This window comes from Oncorhynchus keta, chromosome 23 (assembly GCF_023373465.1).
Source record: "Oncorhynchus keta strain PuntledgeMale-10-30-2019 chromosome 23, Oket_V2, whole genome shotgun sequence".
NCBI classification, from domain to species: domain Eukaryota; kingdom Metazoa; phylum Chordata; class Actinopteri; order Salmoniformes; family Salmonidae; genus Oncorhynchus; species Oncorhynchus keta.
In genome coordinates this window covers 16,586,057-16,605,401 of record NC_068443.1, presented here as the reverse complement: position 1 = coordinate 16,605,401, position 19,345 = coordinate 16,586,057, and the positions used below count along the sequence as shown (strand labels likewise).

Sequence of the window (19,345 nt, the reverse complement as noted above, 5' to 3'; positions counted from 1 at the left end):
TGGCCGAGGTGCACCCGTGACCGGCTCGGAAGCAGGATTGCACAGCGGAGAAGGTACGGTGGGATTCAAAATGGTCAGTGATCTGTTTATTAACTTGGCTTTCGAAGACTTTAGAAGAGGGTGATGACCACGGCAGCTTTCCAATCTTTAGGGATCTCGGACGATACGAAAGAGAGGTTGTACAGGCTGGGGGCTGTTGGCTGGGGTTGGAGTTGCCAAGAGGAAGGCATGGCCAATCGTTGAGAAATGATTATTGAAATGTTCAATTATCATGGATTTATCAGTGGTAACCATGTTACCTAGCCTCAGTGTAGTGGGCAGCTATTGATGATACATGATTACATTTAATTTGCTCTGTTGAACCTACCCTTTCTAATGACTTTGATAGCAACAGTGAATCAACAGTATTAAGTGGATATTTCTCAACAGTCATCATCCCGATAGCGCATTGGTTATAGTCAGTGAAAAATATCACAGCTACAGTGCCTTTCAAAAGTATTCATCCCCCTTGGGGTTTTTCCTATTTTGTTGCATTACAACCATTAATTTAAATAGATTTTTATTTGCATTTCCGCTCTAACCACTAGGCTACCCTGGTACGCTCAAGTTCTGTTTTTTTGTATTTCTTGTTTGTTTCAAAATAAAAAGTATTTTGCATCTTCAAAGTGGTAGACATGTTGTGTAAATCAAATGATACAAACCCCCCAAAAATCGATTTTTAATTCCAGGTTGTAAGGCAACAAAATAGGAAAAATGCCAAGGGGGGTGAATAATTTCGCAAGCCGCTGTAAGCTGGGCTTGGTTAAAACCCTGGATGGGAAGGGATAGCTGTAGATAAATCAAATCAAACTGTGTCACATGTGCCGAATAGAACAGGTGTAGTAGAACTTACCGTGAAATGCTTATTTACAAGCCCTTAACAAACAGTGCAGTTCAAGAAAGAGTTAAGTAGGAGGTGCTGCCCAGCCTATAGTTTTTGTTGTATAGTGGATATTACGTTGAAGATCTGACATTGTTTCAAAAGGTACAAATTCAACATATTATATACAAGATTTGTCTATGATGACAATCCTGTGGTTGAAATTTTGCACTCAAAATCCAATGTATTTTCCACGTAGATTCCACGTCAACATACCTTGAAAAATTAAGTTGAAACAATGTTGATTTAACCAGTTTGTGCAGAGTGGGTAGCTTTATTTATTTTTCTTGAGTTTTCAGATGAGCTGAAAAACACTTTAGCCTGTTGAGAGGCACCGAGAGAGGGAGAGAGACAGAGAGAGTGTGACGGCCTAAGTGACCACATTTGTGTTCCTCTACAACTACAGGTGTAGGATCTTAATTTGAGCACAGTTTGCTAAAACAGGAAAATAATCTTGCCGCAACAAGAAATTTGACTTATTATGTAGATTATTATTTATGGACAATTTTTGTAGGCGTTTATACATTTTTCATCTGAAATTTCAAAGTGGAAATGACAAACTTGAGGCTTTTTTAAACTTCCAATACACTAAAATATTTAGATTTCACTGCAAACCTCACCATTCAGCTTTGAGCTGTGCCTTTTTGGCCACAATGTGACATGGTTGACAACAATAGGGGTGAGCATGCTGTCTTTATAAACACTTTGTTATTTGCATATGCTCATCATCTATGTTTTTATGGCATCTGCTTTATGCCATCATTATATATGTTATCATTTTGTCAGGCCAACCAGTCACTGTTTTACAGTATGCACAAAATGGATATAAACAAATATGTCTAACCTGATAGCCTATTATTGACTGAGCGAGATGGATAGGAAGGAAGAGAAACACCAGAACAGCAGACAGAGTGATGTCAGTCCCCTGACTTACTTCTCTAGCACTGACCTTAAAATGGTAAACATGGGTTGCATGTTTCTATGTGATAATGACAGCAGGGTAAGTACTGGAATGGTTCTGCCCAGGATGTGGATAAGTCTTAACTAAATGTTGTCTAGAGAGAGAGGACAAAACGTGACTAGAATTGACAGACGCGGAGAGACTAGGTAAGCACATAACCATGTAAAACAGAGTAAAACATCTAGGGATTATATAGGGAGGAGTTTCACCATCTTAGATGGGAGGCAATTTGCAGTAAAGCAACAGATGAGCAAAAACAGTAATTGAAAAGTGTTGAAGAATTTAACCTTTTTGTACTTCAATTATTTTCACTTCTCACAGGGAATTGTAGAGGGGTTGGGTAAGACAATCACCCTCTTCAAAGCTGATCACTGCTCCATCCATCACCAAGTAAGGACTCTAACCTATAAATCTCAAATTACCAGGAAAGGACATATCTCTACTTTTTAGCTTAAAAAAAAAAAATACTACTCATCGGTAACATGATGATTGACGTTAACGACACCACTGCCTTTCCATGTGGTCTGGATCCACCCTACTACGCAAACATGATAGGTATCGTGGTGGACTGGATCATATTCCTCATAGGATTTCCTGCCGTCTGCCTGGCCAGTTATGCCCTGTTCAGTTTGGTCAAAGCCGGCCGAGTGGCTCCTGTCTACGTGATCAACCTGCTCATCTCAGACCTTCTCCAGATCACCATGACACTGGTCTTCATTTTCAGTAGGTTCTTTGACACCACATGTTTGCCTTTCATGATGGCCCGCTGCCTGTCAAGGATCTTTGTTCGCCTGGGCCTCTGCACCAGCCTGGGCTTCATGTTGTTGATCTCCCTGGAGAGGTACATGGTGGTGGCCTGTCCTCTGTGGTACCGCCTCCGACGCTCAGTCAAAAACTCCACCCTGGTCTCTCTGAGCCTCTGGGCACTGGCACTGGTTTACGTTACCTTCGATTACATATTCTTGATCGACATGCGGTACTCACTGACGATTTTCTCTACCATCTCCCTGTTGCCTGCCCCTTTCCTGGTGTTGCTGTTCTTGGTCACTCAGAGGGCCCTCTCCAGGAGTATGGCTTTCAGGGGGGCAGAAAGAAGGAGAAGGATTCTGGGAACTCTGGGTCTGGTCCTGGGCAGTTATACACTCCTCTTCCTCCCGTACAGCATCAGGAACCTGTACTACTCCATCAAGTCCCATGCCCCCTCAGTGTCAGACCCAGTCAGGGACCTGTCCTCTGTGATAACCAGTGCCTTGTTGTACCTAAGCCCTCTCACTGACTGCTTTCTCTATATCTTCATGAGGAGGGACCCCAGAGACACTGTGGATGCCTTCCCCTGCTGCAGGAGGCTGCTCAGTGTGGGAGATGGTAACATGAGCAGTAGACAGACTGATCAGGGAGACACACAGACTGGCCCATGACTAGCCAGTTGATCGTGTCTGAGAACATTATTTTGTGCAATGAAAACGTCCAATGTTTCACTCACATGGCTTTCTGCTATGGTACCTTCCTATCCTCTCATATTTGTGTGGTTAATTAATTTAGTATTTCTATGTGGGCACCAAGTTCTACAGTACGGGGGGGAACTGTCTCAGCACTGCACCAACTTATGCAGAGAAAAAAAACATTTCATATTTGCAAAAATAGACATTTATTTTGTATCACAAAAACACTTAAATACTATAACAAGGTGACAGTCAATGTATCAGAAATGTTAATATACAATGTCACATGGAACCTACCTACAGTGGGGCAAAAAAGTATTTTAGTCAGCCACCACATTGTGCAAGTTCTCCCACTTAAATTATAGGCCTCTCGTCTTTTTTCATCATAAGTATACTTCAACTATGTCAGACAAAATGAGAAAAAAAAATCCTGAAAATCACATTGTAGTGATTTTTAATGAATTTATATGCAAATTATGGTGGAAAATAAGTATTTGGTCAATAACAAAAGTTTCTCAACACTTTGTTATATACCCTTTGTTGGCAATGACAGAGGTCAAACGTTTTCTGTAAGTCTTCACAAGGTTTTCACACACTGTTGCTGGTATTTTGGCCCATTCCTCCAAGCAGATCTCCTCGAGAGCAGTGATGTTTTGGGGCTGTTGCTGGGCAACACGGACTTTCAACTCCCTCCAAAGATTTTCTATGGGGTTGAGATCTGGAGACTGGCTAGGCCACTCCAGGACCTTGAAATGCTTCCTACGAAGCCACTCCTTCATTGCAGTGTGTTTGGGATCATTGTCATGCTGAAAGACCCAGCCACGTTTCATCTTCAATGCCCTTGCTGATGGAAGGAGGTTTTCACTCAAAATCTCACGATACATGGCCCCATTCATTCTTTCCTTTACACGGATCAGTCGTACTGGTCCCTTTGCAGAAAAACAGCCCCAAAACATGATGTTTCCACCCCCATGCTTCACAGTAGGTATGGTGTTCTTTTTTATGCAACTCAGCATTCTTTGTCCTCCAAACACGACTAGTTGAGTTTTTACCAAAAAGTTATATTTTGGCTTCATCTGACCATATGATTCTCCCAATCTTCTTCTGGATCATCCAAATGCTCTCTAGCAAACTTCAGACGGGCCTGGACATGTACTGGCTTAAGCAGGGGGACACGTCTGGCACTGCAGGATTTGAGTCCCTGGCGGCGTAGTGTGTTACTGATGGTAGGCTTTGTTACTTTGGTCCCAGCTCTCTGCAGGTCATTCACTAGGTCCCCCCGTGTGGTTCTGGGATTTTTGCTCACCATTCTTGTGAACATTTTGACCCCACGGGGTGAGATCTTGCGTGGAGCCCCAGATTGAGGGAGATTATCAGTGGTCTTGTATGTCTTCCATTTCCTAATAATTGCTCCCACAGTTGATTTCTTCAAACCAAGCTGCTTACCTATTGCAGATTCAGTCTTCCCAGCCTGGTGCATGTCTACAATTTTGTTTCTGGTGTCCTTTGACAGCTATTTGGTCTTAGCCATAGTAGAGTTTGGAGTGTGACTGTTTGAGGTTGTGGACAGGTGTATTTTATACTGATAACAAGTTCAATCGGGTGCCATTAATACAGGTAACGAGTGGAGGACAGAGGAGCCTCTTAAAGAAGAAGTTACAGGTCTGAGAGACAGAAATCTTGCTTGTTTGTAGGTGACCAAATACCTATTTTCCACCATAATTTGCAAATAAATTCATACAAAATCCTACAATGTTATTTTCTGGATTTTTCCCCCTCATTTTGTCTGACATATTTGAAATGTACCTATGATGGAAATTACAGGCCTCTCATCTTTTTAAGTCGGAAAACTTGCACAATTGGTGGCTGACTAAATACTTTTTTGCCCCACTGTATATACCAGCCATACAGATCTACAAAGTCCTTTACTTGTATTATAATGTCTATGTTCACCAAACGAAGTACACAGAAAATCATGGTAAGACTGTACATGTAGAAAGAATATTATGCAACTTCAGAATTAAAATACTTGACAAAGTTCATTTTTGGTGGTATGGTATGACCATATCGATAACAGGTTTCACGTTCAATATTTGTAAAGCTGATGTTTCCTCTGTAAAATGTTACTTGATTTCACTAATGTTTTCAACATTAGTCAATTTCACAATAAAAAAAGGCCTACATGACATAGTCAGCTTCGGTTTTCGTCAAACTAGCTAAATAAATTGACATGGTGTGTTGGTGTGGATTAAAGGGTTTACATTCAAGATTTAAAAAGTGTATTTTTTCCTTCTAAAATATAACTTGTTGTCCCATCTCTCCACTTCACTGGACCCACTGGTCTCATGAGACTCACTGGACTTATATTCACTGGTCCTATATCCCGAAACATCTTTAGCATTTCCAGACTTCCCCTCTGTCAGCCAATCGGATACCCTCTGGTATTCAGCCGAGCTCACTGGTAACCCAGCACAAGAGAATTCAGGCATTGTGAATTAACAGAGAAAATGTTCTGACCATTCACTCAACAAAATACAACACATTATAGAATTGTACTTTGGATGTACGGTACCTTCAGAAAATATTCACAACCCAATTTAAAATGGATTAAATTGAGATGTGTCACTGGCCTAGACATTTTTACAAACTAACTAAAAACGTAATGTTTAAATGTCTTGATTCAATACGTATTCAACCCCTTTGTTGTGGCAAGCCTAAATAAATTCAGAAGAAAAAATAAGCCTTTTTTTGTACCCATTGCCTGATTTATGAAGGTCAACAACCATTTGTCTCTTTTTGTTTGAGTTCTTTGCATTTTCCCATGGTAATGGATGACAAAGGGATTTCACATTCATGTTACCTCCTTTTTATTCCCCAGTGAAACAGGACGCCATGGAAGGCCACAATACCGTGTACTTCCTTAAAATGAGATTAACTTTAAAAAGTAATGCAAATGTATTAATGTTAATGCAAATGTCATTTTGTTTGCTTTTATTTATAAGAATCTTTAGGGGTGTCAATAAAAACAAAACATTGTAAGCAGACAACAATCAAAGCTATATACAGGTGTTGTCAAACAGAATTAGCATAGAAGGTCCTTGGAAAGCTTTTCTGAACAGCCCAGTCTTTAGCTGTGCCTTAAACGAGGCCAGAGACTCTGCAGCCCTGACAGTGACGTCAAGTGTGCTCCACAGCCGAGGAGCCGCAGTGCAGTACTGTGTTTCCCTGGGACAGACAGAGATGGCTGACCCAAATCACCTCCCAGAGATGCGGATCATTCTCCTGGGTAAGAAAAGGGCTGATAAGTGTCTGGCAGGCAACAACATACCTGCCCGAGTTGAGTCTGAAATCAACAGCGAGACCGTGGACAATGTAAGGAGACAGGGGGACGTCGGGGGAAAGTGGCAACTCACCGTAGTGGAAACTCTAGGATGGTGGAAGACCTTCTCTCCGTGGAGGTCCTGGAACTGATGATGACAGAGTGCACAGTGTGTCTCTGAGTCCCCCAGGCCTTCCTCCTGTTCATTGATTTGTACTCAATACTGGACGATAAGAGCAGGGGAGCTGTGGAGGAACTCCTGAACATGGTAGGCCTTACCGTGAATGGCTTGTCTTTGTGTCCCCCTCGACCCCATGCCATCCTTCTAGTCATTGCTGCAGGTATTACCTTCACTGAAGCCCACCTGAGGTCAACGCTCTGGTGATATTCAGCTGGTGTGACACAATGGGTGCCACCTCCATACAGCAGTTCATTGAGAGTGATGGGAGAGCCCTCCAGTGGCTCCTCAGGAAGAGTGACAACAGATACCACATCCTCAATGTCAAGAACAGGGTGGATGTCACTCAGGTCATTACATTTACATACATTTAAGTCATTTAGCAGACGCTCTTATCCAGAGCGACTTACAAATTGGTGCATTCACCTTATGACATCCAGTAGAATAATCACTTTACAATAGTGCATCTAAATCTTAAAGGGGGGTGAGAAGGATTACTAGGTCATAGAGCTTCTGGAGAGGATTGAGTTGATGGTAAAAGCGATATTCAGGGAGTGAAGTCAGGCGAGGTGCATATGTGACAGCCGAAAGTTGGACACTGACATGACAGTGCCAGTGTTGCCATTGTTAATAAAAGTTGTTCTTTATAATGTTGACATAAACATGTATAATATGTGTGTATGCTACATTGTACAATCAAATATCACATTAATTTCTACATATCCATTATAAACATGAATTGCCGCAAAGTTGGTTCCTGTTTCAGTCAGGTCTTTGGTCACTTTCGTGTGGGTCAAACACAAACACCCTAATGATTAGTTGACAAAGGAGCCTCCCACAATGCAGACGATCGCTGCAAGATAAAGTTGGTGAAGCTTGCAGAATCTTGCAGTCGACTACAGTCAAAACTTCATGACCTTTGGTCACATGATTTTAGTCAAGTTCATGCAGTCCACATGTAGGCGCAAGTCAGACAATTTGTATCCCCATAATGCAACAAACTTTGAAAGGCGGGACCAACGATGGACACCAACTTGACAAAAGTGATCCGCTCGAATGTGCCCAATGCATTCAATGGCTGAAACACAACCTTGTTTTTCATGTTAGTGAGCCACCTAGTGGACACATTCCTCTTCATGAAGGTTTTAGATTTCATAAATTACTGCCTGCGGCTTGGCTGGTGTAGACCAAATACACCCTCCTTGAACATGCACGTGTGACTACCATCTAAAACACAATGCAAGACTATCTACTGGGTTTAATAGTAATATATTGGCCTACACAGCCTGATAATAACAGTTGCATTGTTGGGGAGTTCAGTAGACCTACATGTCTGACCAAAGCCTGAATAGGGGCATTATATTTTCATAGACCTGTAATTGTCTGAGATGTGGGATGATATTTTGACTACTAAAAGTTAGGTAGTGGCACTGACTATTGTTAAGATCTTAATTTGCCATTTAAATGTGCTGCATATTTTGCTGTAGGCTTACTGAATTCTTTTCATTGTCTTTAATGAATTGCCTCTATGTAGCCTACTATGTATGCATTTAGAATAAAATAGAAGGTTCTAATCTATAATAATATAATCTAGTCTGCTAAATGACTTAAATGTAATGTAAATGTAATCTAAGGAGACACATAGGACCATTATAATGTGACCACAAAAGATAGCCAGGTGGAAAAATAACATTCCTCCATTGTAAATTCTAGGGGTAGGCTGGGCCTACAAATTGTGCCTGGGTGTTACACTGGATTTGCACAATGGGCTAATACGGGAAGATTATTTAATTCGATACATTTGTGGTTTTCAGAGCAATATGCCAGGCGGTAAAAATGCTCAGTGGGTAGGCTCGTCTAGTCAGGGTCAGACTGTGTCTTAGGCCAAGTCACGGTGGCGACGAATGTCATTAATTATAAAGGGAGAGTGTCCGGATAGGAGGGACAGACCGTTAAACAGACAGCCGTCAGTGCCGCAGAGACCACAGACGCAGGCCGAGAAGCAGGCCGCCCTCGCCAAATAGTCTACAAAGAGGGTTCAATGGGGAAGGGGAGGAGGATGACAGAAACACTAATCCAATTCCCTTTCGTTACCGCATAGTAGCTTATCTCCTCCCCCGGCTGTTTCTCTGGGTCAGTCAAAACAATGAATTGATGGACTACATTTACGATATCAAATAGTCTCAATTCACGGCGAAGATATAAATAAATAATTTAACAATGCGGTGTTCCGCCCGGCTGTCAAAGGGACGACTGCGCATCTTTGTGGCTGTATGCCGGAAAAGGCTATGTTGATGTCCCGACTGGGAGACGTAGCCTATTGCACAACATATTTTATCATTTTGTAAACCACTATCAAATATAATCGATTCATACATGGTGAGTAATTTCCTTTATCTTATTCATGTCGACGACGAAAACTAGGGATATGAGCAATTTGTAGCGATATTTTAGGGCAGTCATAATAATTTATGAAATCATAACTTGTTATGATCAGTGCGCGCGCAGGCATGCAACAGGTCGCCGGTACAGTAGCGGGACAGCAGAAGTTATCGCGCTGTTCTGACTTGTATGAAAATGTTAGATCGTTGCTTTAAATGTCACGGTGCGATGGAACGAAAAACACAAATGCTTTGTTGGCACAATAGGCGATGTTTTAATAGAATGAAATAGTTTGCGAAACACGGACAACAGATTGAAATGTTTCTTTGTATAAACCTTAAATATTTTTCTAGCTATAAAACGCTGTCTAAATATATCGTAAGCCTCTGAAAAGGGAATTCTAAAATGTAAGGCTAATGAATGTGTAGGCCATATCAAACAGTCAAATCAGGACATACATCACTATCCGGCAGCATAGACACGTTGATCCAAACCATAAATTCCCCTTTCAATACACAAATTATGGGAGGCAAGGATTACAAATGTGGGTTATTATGACAAATAGGCCCCTAAATATATTTTTTGTATCGTTATTGACTCAAAGCATATGGTGCCAAATGTAAATCGGAAACCTACACTAAGAAAAAAAGGTTCTAACTCGAACCTAAATGTGTTCTTCGACTGTCTACATAGGATAACCCTTTAAATAAAACATGTTGGTTCCCGGTATAACTCTTTTGGTTTCAGGTAGAACCCTTTCGGGTTCCAAGTAGAATAATTTCTACAGAGGGTTCTGGAACCAAAAAAGGGTTCTCCTATGGTCAGACGAAGAACCCTTTTTTCTAAGAGTGTATTTTATAGATACACTTAAATAGGCTTGGTGAATACCAGGCTTTCTTATTTTAATATTTAGATGTTTGTATAGGCCTACAATCCACAATGATAAATTATAATTGAATTTCTTGTTATGTACAAGATTGATGTTATCAATCGATTTTCAATTATTAAGTAAAACTGATTTGGGGTAACAGCAGAGGACGCAACACAGTTAAGCCTGTGTTTGTGTGTATTTGGTGGCGATGTCCGCCCAAGATGTGCGGGCCTGTGTGCAGACCAGGAGGACACGGTCAAAATCATCAGAGCAAAGAATTCGCATTATTCATGTACAGACATTTGCAGAATTACGCACAATCATTAACACACATTTGATACAATATAGGCTAGCCTAGACCTACTGTACATTTATGGAAGTGTTTCATGTTGGCCTATGTGATCAATTTAAGTATAACACAGGGAACTGAGCTTGTACCCATATGTGGCCACTGGGGCTTAGCCTATATGGTAGGTAACCATGCCTAAGGCCCGGCATTTCTTTACCGTATTGTCTTGTTTCCAGTTTGTTTCGTGTAAACGCCATTGCAAATCGATTGTGTAACAGGCCTGCAGTATAGCCTATATATTGTGTGTATGCAATTGGGGAGGCAGGTAGCCCAGTGGTTAGAGCGTTGGACTAGTAACCGAAAGGTTACAAGATTGAATCCCCGAGCTGACAAGGTAAAACGCTGTCGTTCTGCCCCTGAACAAGGCAGTTCCTGTTCCTAGGCCGTCATTGAAAATAAGAACTTGCGTAGTTTAAAAAAATAATTTGATGTAAAATGCGTGCGTGGTAACGTTCCTCCATCCAGCAGTAAAGACGCAAGAATAGAGTTGAAATTACGTACAGTAATTTACCGCTTGTTGTGGCTAGAGAACATTTGACTCACAGGGGACCAAAAATATATATATATTTTCCCCTCATTCTGGCTATCCCTCTTTTTCATTACCTTTCATTACCTTTCCACGTGGTAAGCAGTGGAGCTCGAGTTTGAAAAGGAAGCATTGTGCGTCGCGTCAGTGGTCCTGTGTATTCGAGAGGCTCGCAGAGGGTGATGCTCATTCAGCTGTGTCCTAGCCCCATTGTTGCGAATTCCTGGTCATTCAGGGGCCTGTTAATGGAGCTCGTGCATCCGAAAGCTGGTAGGGAGGTCATTCGAATTCCAAGTTGGGGTTCCACCAATCACCGTCCGCCAATCATCCTTTCCAAGCAATTGACTGGATACACTTACTTGAATAGGACATACATAATGAAGGGAGGATGCTATTTTATGGGTAGGCCTACTTGTACCCAAACACTCGCGCGCGCGCGCACACACACACACACACACACACACACACGTTGTATACAATATAAAGAGAAACATCTAATCAAGGGAGAGGTGTAAATTAATTGGTCTGTTCTTCATCAAATGTATAGGGACTATACATGTAGCACATGGGGACGCAACACGTTAGTATATACTGAAATCAAAACTTTAGTATATACTGAAAACATACTGAAATCAAAACTTTAGTATATACTGAAATCAAAACTTTAGAATATACTGAAATCAAAACTTTTGTATATATTGAAATCAAAGACAGCACTTGGGATACTCACGATTGTGTTTATCTGAAGGACAGAACGTGATGGCTTTTGTGGGTGAGGTGGGTTACTAGAAGGAGGCAAGTGGAGTGAGGAGGGAGTCATGGCTCAAAAGAAGTGTTCATTCGCCATTTGAATGCAAATGTAGTGGTTGAACAAGAGGACTGTGTGTGTGTATGTGCGTGTGTGTTTTGTGGGAGGAGGAGGAGGATGAGGGGGGGGTCTAACGGTGAGTTTGAGAAAAGAAGATTTGTTGAGAGAAATTGACACATATGACTGTAGTCTTCGCACGCTGTTCTCTTTTACACCAAGATGCCACCAACGGAGTTGAACATTTGTGGCGGAAAATTCACCCGCGCATCGCTTCTAATTCGGACAATTTAGTTAACTACTTTTTCAGTGTGCAGGGAGAAAAAATGAAAGCATTCTGTTGGCCCATGTGCAGCTGAAGCATGTCTCGTCGGAAACAGAAACGGCCCCAGCAGCTCATGAGCCCGCTCCCTTCAGCCTCTCAGATATTAGAGCATGGTGAGAAATGGACTACTATTGATATGCAAATTAACAATAGAATACAGTAGCTATTAGTATGGTGGGTAGTTAATGCCTTTATTTTCTCTACATAACAGTGATTGTGTAGTGGCACATGCATATAAAATAAACGTAAAGAGGCAGTATATTCTACGTGTCATCTGGACAGTTTTTGTGATAGTTTGATTGAAAATGTTGACTCCCATCACTGACAGTTCAAAATCTAAAGTTATGGCGGTGCTTTGATGTTCCTTTTATTAATGTAAGCAATAATGTCATATTATTTCATTTATGGTGTCTTAGGAGTCGTTGTTTTCTGTTTTCTGATCTTATTTTGATCAATCCCCTCACCAGCCCTCCTATTGCCAGGCTCAGAGACACAGACCACCCAGTTAGTGGGCAGATAAAGAATAGAAAAGACATGAGAACTTAGAGGCAATACAGTGTATTTCAATTTTTATTTATTTATTTAACCCTTATCAACTCTATAATTCCAAGTTTTGGGAGACTTAGCAATGAGAGGGAGATGGTAGAGGAACTGATGACCATGATATGTGCTGTACAAGGTGCAACTGCAATAGCATGCAACCCCATTGTCCATCTGGGCTTTGTGGTTGAGTAGTGAGGTATGAACATACACAAAAACTATTGTGAATCTCCAAGTGTGTGTGTGTGTGTGTGTCTATATGTGCTTGTGGGGCTGTGACCAGTCACACAGGGCTAGTGGGGTCTAATAGTGTAGTAACATTGTAGTGATAGGGTGTAGTAATATTGTGTTTGTACATGAAGGTGTGTGTGTATGTGTGTTTGTGGATTCAAATAATGAATTTCAAGTATGTGTGTGTGTGTTTGTGTGGTTGTTGATTGTCTGTTTGTGTTCTTGTCTGGTAGCCTGTGTGTTTTATTTGGCCTCCACCTTTTGCCCAGAATCTAAGAGAAAGAATGTGACCCCAGTGTTCTTAAGGTCAAGTATGCCAGCCAATTACAGCCTGACCCCTGATACCCTACAGGGTAATGGGGGAAGGGTGCACCAAGAGATGAAAGACAAAACGAACGAAGAGAAAGAAAGACACAGAGAGGAGAGAGAGTGGTGTGTGATAGAGTGCATGTGCATGTCTATGTATGGTTTCCATGTCTTTTTCAGGGGTCAGGGTTATAAGCAGTTTTAGGGTCCATTGTCCTCAGTGTTGCCGTGGAAACAAGGTAAGCTGCTCATGGTGTAAGTTGGGGGGTTGCAGACGAAGACGGAGAGGATAAAGAATGAAGTGAAGAGGAAAGAGAAGGGGAGGGGAGTTTGGAGAATTATGAATGAGGGGGAGTTTGGAGGATGAGGTGATGGAGAAGAGAACAATGTGAAATTGGATCTGGATCAGGAGTTCACCTGACAGAATGGTCTCATAATGTATAGTTGTTATCTGAGGGCGACAGTCCTTAGCTGTTGTGCTTCTACTTATCTGCCACTACTTGCAAAATCACAATTTTAAGAGGGCCATTCTCTTCTATCTGGTTGTTGTTACCTCTATGATTTGCCAGAGTTGCATTTCTGTGCTATCCACTGACCATCATCAGAGTGTGATAAGGTCGACCTGTGGAAAACACTCACAAAAAGGGCATTCTGAGTAGTGCTCACTGCTCAAACAGACTTCCCTGAGTTTTATATAAGGGAACATGGTAACAGTGTGTAAAGTAGATGCAAAGCTCTGTCATGCTCAGTAAGACAATAACTAAGTCAACTTTCTCTCTCTTGTCTGCTTTCTCTTCTTTTCTCAGATGACCAGTTGGCAGTGAAGTTATCCTCCTTTCCTCTGACCACAGATTCCTCTTCTTCATCATCTTCCTCCTCTCCTCAGAGTTACCAGCCACCCCTGGCTCCATATCCGTACTTTTGGGGGCTTCACACCCGCTCTCTACCCAGTGAGGTCTCCCCCTCTTCTGCTGCCCCTGCCAGCCCACCTCCTGCCCCATCTCCTTCACAGACCCCCAGTCCTCCCTCTCCCCTGACTTCCCCCACCCCTCCCTGTTCTCCCAGACAGGCCTGCACCTCCCCAACACCTCCACATCGCCCTCCAGTCAGACCCACCCTCCCCGCTCTATCATGGCCTCTCCCAAACTGGGCGTGTCAGCCACCACTACCACTTCCTCATCCTCATCCTCTTCCTCAGCCTCCCTCTGCCCCCCGCCCCACCCTGGTAGCCCCAGCCCTGTGCCCGAGGGCCCTCCCAGCCCTGTGACACCCTCCCCCAGCCCGGGTGCTACCTCTGCAGCCCCGCCCCGTGCCCACCTGAGCATTGCGGTGATCCTGGATGAGCTGCGAGTGCTGCAGCAGAGGCAGATCCACCAGATGCAGATGACGGAGGAGATCTGCAGGCAGGTGCTGCGGCTGGGCGGGGCCTCCTGTGGCCTGGAGGCACCCCAGATCCTCCTGCCTCCTTTTCCCCAGCTCTGTCTGGAGGGCAGTGAGAGGGCCTCCAGTCCTCCCCAGCCTATACCCATCCAGCCTCCCAGCTCTGTAGCTCCTCTCCTGGCCTGCTTCTCCTCCCTGCTCCCTCCCCAGCCTGCCTCCAAGCCCTCCAAGCCCAGCCACCCCCTGTCCCATGTCCTGCGGCCACACAAGACCCAGATGGAGGGTGCAGGAGGGGCTACAGGGTCTTATCTTTACCCTGTGACCAGTGTCCGCCCTTCCTCCTCGTCTTCTTCCTCCTCTGCCTCCTCAGCCATCTCTACCATGGCCTCGTCCAACTACCCCCTGGCCCTCTCCCTGGCCTTGCCTACCCGTTACCTCCATGAGAAATCCCCCAACACCACCTCAGCCAGCGGCCACGGTGGCCTGTCCTTCCTCACCCCACCCCTGCCCACCACTGCCTCTATGGCACCCCCCTCCTTTCAGGAGCCCCACCTGTCTGTCTCCTCATCAGGGTCCTCGTCCTCCTCCCTGGGGCGTCTCCAGCATGCCTGTCGGTTCTGTGGGAAGCTGTTCAGCAGTGACTCATCCCTGCAAATCCACCTGCGCTCCCACACGGGCGAGAGACCCTACCAGTGCCCTGTCTGCCTCAGCCGCTTCACCACCCGCGGCAACCTCAAGGTGCATTTCCTCCGCCACCGCGAGCAGAACCCAGAGCTCTCGCTCTCCCTTCTCCCCCCTTCCCTGTTTGGGCCGGGCATGGGACCAGCGGGGGGTTCTGAGCCCCAGGGTCAGCCCATGAGCAGCATTGGACTGAGTATCAGTGCAGCACAGGCTCAGAGACGTCGTAAACGGCGGGCTGAGGATGACCCGTATGGAGACGGTATGGAGCTGGGAGGTGCCGGAGGGGGCTTCTCTCTGGGGGCATCCACCAGTGCTCCCCCCACCTCTCTCCCCCTTCCCCCCAGTGTGGACCTGGCCCTCATCTCCACCGCCCACTCCCTCCTGCGGCTCAACCAAGCTGCTGCTGCAGCCGCTGCTGCATCCATATCCTCAGCTGCTTCCTCACTCACATCCTCCTCTTCCTCCTCTGCGTCCTCCTCCCTCCTCTCTGTCCCATCCTCGTCCACCTCTGCCATCGCTGGGTTCTTCAAAGGGGCAAAGCAGCAACGCTTTGATGAGAACACGCCCCCTCACCCTCCCATGATGTCGCACTCTGCTTACTCCCAGTTGGCCCATCTCCCTAAACTCCTCTTCCCCTCTGGCTCCCCCCACCAACACCCTGCCCTGGGCCTGCTCCGCCCTCCACCCCCTGCCCAAGGCTCCTCCCACCTCTCCTCCACCCACTCTCAGCTCTCCTTCCCCTTCTCCCACTACCCCAAAGCCCACGCCTCCACCTCCTCCCCCTCCGCCTCTACCCCCACCTCAGACACCTCCAAGCTGCAGCGGCTGGTGGAGAAGCTGGAGAAGGAGCCTCCCACCTCCTCTCCCTGGGCCTCCTCCTCAGGGGAGACCTCCCACAGCAGCATGGCCTCTACTGGGTTGTTCAGTAGCGGCCTCATGGGCGCCAGCACCTCCAGCACTTATGTGATGGCAACCCCACCGTCCTCCACCCATGCCCCCACCTCTGTCTCCAACTTCACCAGGGAGATGGTGGCCGCTCTGGGCATGAGTGCAAATGGGGGCAGCGCCTTGGCAGGAGCCATGCTCCCAGGCCTTGGCATCATGAGCACTGGCTCCCTGGCCTCCAACCAGTGTGGGGTGTGTCTGCGTGTGCTGAGCTGCCCCAGGGCACTGCGTCTGCACCAGGCCACCCACCTGGGCGAGCGCCCCTTCCCCTGTAAACTGTGTGGACGCTCCTTCTCCACCAAGGGCAGCCTGCGGTCCCACCTGGCAACACACCGTGCCCGTCCGCCGAACTCTCGTGCCCAGAACTCTTGCCCACTGTGCCAGCGCAAGTTCACAAATGCCCTGGTGCTGCAGCACCACATTCGCATGCACCTGGGAGGGCAGCTACCACCGGAGGGCGGTGCAGAGTCTCTGTCAGAGGCCTCAGCAGAGTCTGACACTATCTCTGAGCTCCAGACCCATTCCCTGGCACTGTCTCAGTCCCAGCCACAGTCCAATGACACCCCCAAGGTCTCCACTGAGAGCTCCACTGCAGCCTCAGGCAGCCAGTCAAAGAGCTCAGCAGCATCCACACACTTTCAAACCCTAGTGGGAGGCTCTGACCCAGTATCGGTCAGTGTGACATCACCAAAGTGTGTCTGGGAGCCTAACAGATCTCACTCCTCCAGCCCTGACCTGATCCCTCCCTCTGACCTCACCCCTGACTCCTTCCTAAACTCCACCTCACGGACCCCTCCGCCCGGCAGCGCAGACCCCCCAGTCCTGTTTGTCAGTGTGCCTTCCCCACCCCCTCCTCTAGGTGATACAGGCTCCCCAGTCAACGATGACAACCATGCTGAACACCTTGATTCAACCATTAGTACCATTGGCCCTGCTCCCACTTCCTCCAGTGTTACCAAAACCACCCCCTTGGCCAGTCTAATGATGTCAGACTGTCTTTTGGGTCAGCATGCCCTTCCTCTCAATGTCTTCCTCCCCGGCCCTAGATCAAATCTGGAGGATCTACTGAGCACACCAACCCTCTGTGCCCCGGTAGCGCACCCAAGCCCAGCCCCCTCCTTTACCCCTGTAGTTAGTCCAGAGCACCCCAAACCCCACCCAGCACCCAAACCAAACTTAGAGCACCCCCCTAAACTACAAACCCCCAAGCCCACAGAGGAATACAGGGTTGAAACCCCCCCACCTGCAGCACCAAAGCATGACCAAGCTCTTGTATCTGATACGGACCCGAGAATGGCACCACCATCAGAGAGCACAGACACAAGCGATGCTGAGGCTAGGAAAGTTCCTCAGAAAGATGTACCCTACACCAGGATGAGTCAGGGGGCGTACCTCGGTTCCCATGGGAAGGAGGATGGGATGAGTGGTGTCAGTGACCAACTGGAAAGCACTTTTCCCATCAGTTTGGCTACCACTCTCCCCTCTCCCCTGTCTCGCCCTGAGAAGAAGACCTACAGCTGTGCCGAGTGTGGGAAAGAGTATGCCAGCCGCAGTGGACTGAAGGTGAGAGGATGAAAGTATTGATTGGTGTGTGGGTTGGTAGAGAACTTAGCCAGCTCTTATGTTTATAGACTTCATGATAGCTGCTTTGAAGTGATTTATTAATCTGTGGAATTGTTAATTAGATGTCCAAAACATTGCAACCAATGAACCCAACATTACTACTAAAACTACTTTAATCTGTTTGTTAGGCATCAGGTTACATTTACCTGAAACATTCACTGATGCCAAATCCCCTTCCAGACTGAGGGTAATCAGTCAAGCTAAATGTTTGTGATATAAATGTTATTTCCAGCCAGAGGTACTCAGAGGTTGGTCGGAGTGGCACTTAAACAATCTGTTATTTTCATATTCATCCACAGGGACACATGAAGCATCATGGAGGGGTTGTCATGGCACCACGTCCCCCTGTACGGAGCGGTCGCTCGGCCTCTGAGCGACTTCCTGCTAACACACCAACAACGTCCTCCAACCCCCCGGCCACCAGAAGCAATGTGGGCTTCTGGAACCAGTACCAAGCCTTCCTCAACACCAGCAACGACTCGGCAGACGACCCAGCACAAGGCCCGGCCAGTGGTAGCCAAGGAGAGGATGGGGAGATGCCCCGATTGGCTAAATCTCCCGTTAGATCCCAGCTGACGAAAGAACCAACCACTGGAAGGGGTTCAGAAGATGGGTCTGACGAAGGGTCTACTCTAGAGTCAATGTAATTGATGCTATCAATGGACATTCACTGTACCTTTGAGTCAAATCGTAGGGACTTTTGTATTGCTTCCAAATTCAGTTGAGTAGTCTGTCGGGTTTGTTGTCTGTGAGTAAGTTGCTTAGTTCATTTGTGATAACTGTAAGTTGGCCATCCTGGCCTTTTCTTTTAAAAGAGGAAAAAGTTGAAGGATGAAAAAAACATGACATAACTACAGGATTGGAAGATTGAGGTCAGAAGTCACTCTTAAGACAATAAGAGTTGGAGCTGGGCTCTAAAATGAGAGCTCTGTTAGGCAAAGAGCTCTACTCTAGATTTAGGGCTAATTTTCCTGAACAGTCTGACTCACTGTTTATGTGATAGATATCAACTCAGATAAAGACATGTATTAGAAAAGGAGGCAAGGTAGAGAGGATGTGATATTGTTCTCACATAAACAATTCCTTCATTCAAACATAAAAGGGAAAAGGAGGTGAAACAGAATGATAAGGGTCACTAAACTAAACTTGACATGGTAGCTTCAATCCTGGCAGTCTATGGAGATGCAGTCTCTCATCCTACTACTGTATAAAACCTCATCTTTCATGTCATCTGGGTTTACTTTTGAACTTGTGAATACTCCAGACTCTTCCTCCAGCTGATTTACAGAGAAGCACAGAGGAGTGGGTGTTGTGGTGTGCCAGGTGGAGAAAGAAATGGACAGTTTCCTGTGTGACCCATTTTCCTTTGGATCTTTTGAATAAGCTGATTGTCGTTTGGTCTCACAGTGATGTCCGTTCTCTGTAACTCGTTGTCTTTGGTTAATGTTGTATCTTTATAAGAAAAACAAAACAATCAGAGGTCCATGTCTGATATTGTTGTGAGTTGTACTTTCAGTGTATTCCTGTGAAATAAGAGGGATAAAAAAAGACAAAAAAGCTTT

General features: G+C 45.5%; 2 protein-coding genes across 4 annotated transcripts in view; one reads left to right on the top strand and one right to left on the bottom strand.

Moving 5' to 3' along the window:
- The window catches only part of LOC118401875 (E3 ubiquitin/ISG15 ligase TRIM25-like), a 21,573-nt gene extending 9,971 nt beyond the window's left edge, over positions 1-11,602 (bottom strand). Inside the window, exon 1 of one of the 2 annotated variants that reach the window (XM_035799523.2) lies at positions 11,025-11,602. The gene's annotated coding sequence lies outside the window, so the exon portion shown is untranslated. The remainder of the gene's footprint in view (positions 1-11,024) is intronic. The other variant, XM_035799524.2, reaches the window with a different exon arrangement.
- On the top strand, positions 7,312-19,345 carry LOC118401874 (sal-like protein 3). Of its 2 annotated transcripts, none has more exons than XM_052476635.1 (3): positions 7,312-9,198; positions 13,961-17,723; positions 18,083-19,345. In XM_052476635.1, the coding sequence occupies exons 2-3, from the start codon at positions 14,286-14,288 to the stop codon at positions 18,428-18,430; spliced, it is 3,786 nt and encodes a 1,261-aa protein (XP_052332595.1). In that variant the 5' UTR covers positions 7,312-9,198; positions 13,961-14,285; the 3' UTR covers positions 18,431-19,345. The 2 variants fall into 2 exon arrangements, with proteins under 2 accessions (XP_052332595.1, XP_035655410.2); XM_035799517.2 differs by lacking the exon at positions 7,312-9,198 and adding an exon at positions 11,901-12,190.

What these genes read in the sequence shown, in the direction of transcription:
- LOC118401874 (XM_052476635.1), top strand. Translation starts at nt 14,286, where the DNA reads ATGGCCTCTCCCAAACTGGGCGTGTCAGCCACCACTACCACTTCCTCA. An exon ending in CCAGCCGCAGTGGACTGAAG is followed by an intron (nt 17,724 to 18,082) that starts GTGAGAGGATGA and finishes ATTCATCCACAG; the next exon opens with GGACACATGAAGCATCATGG.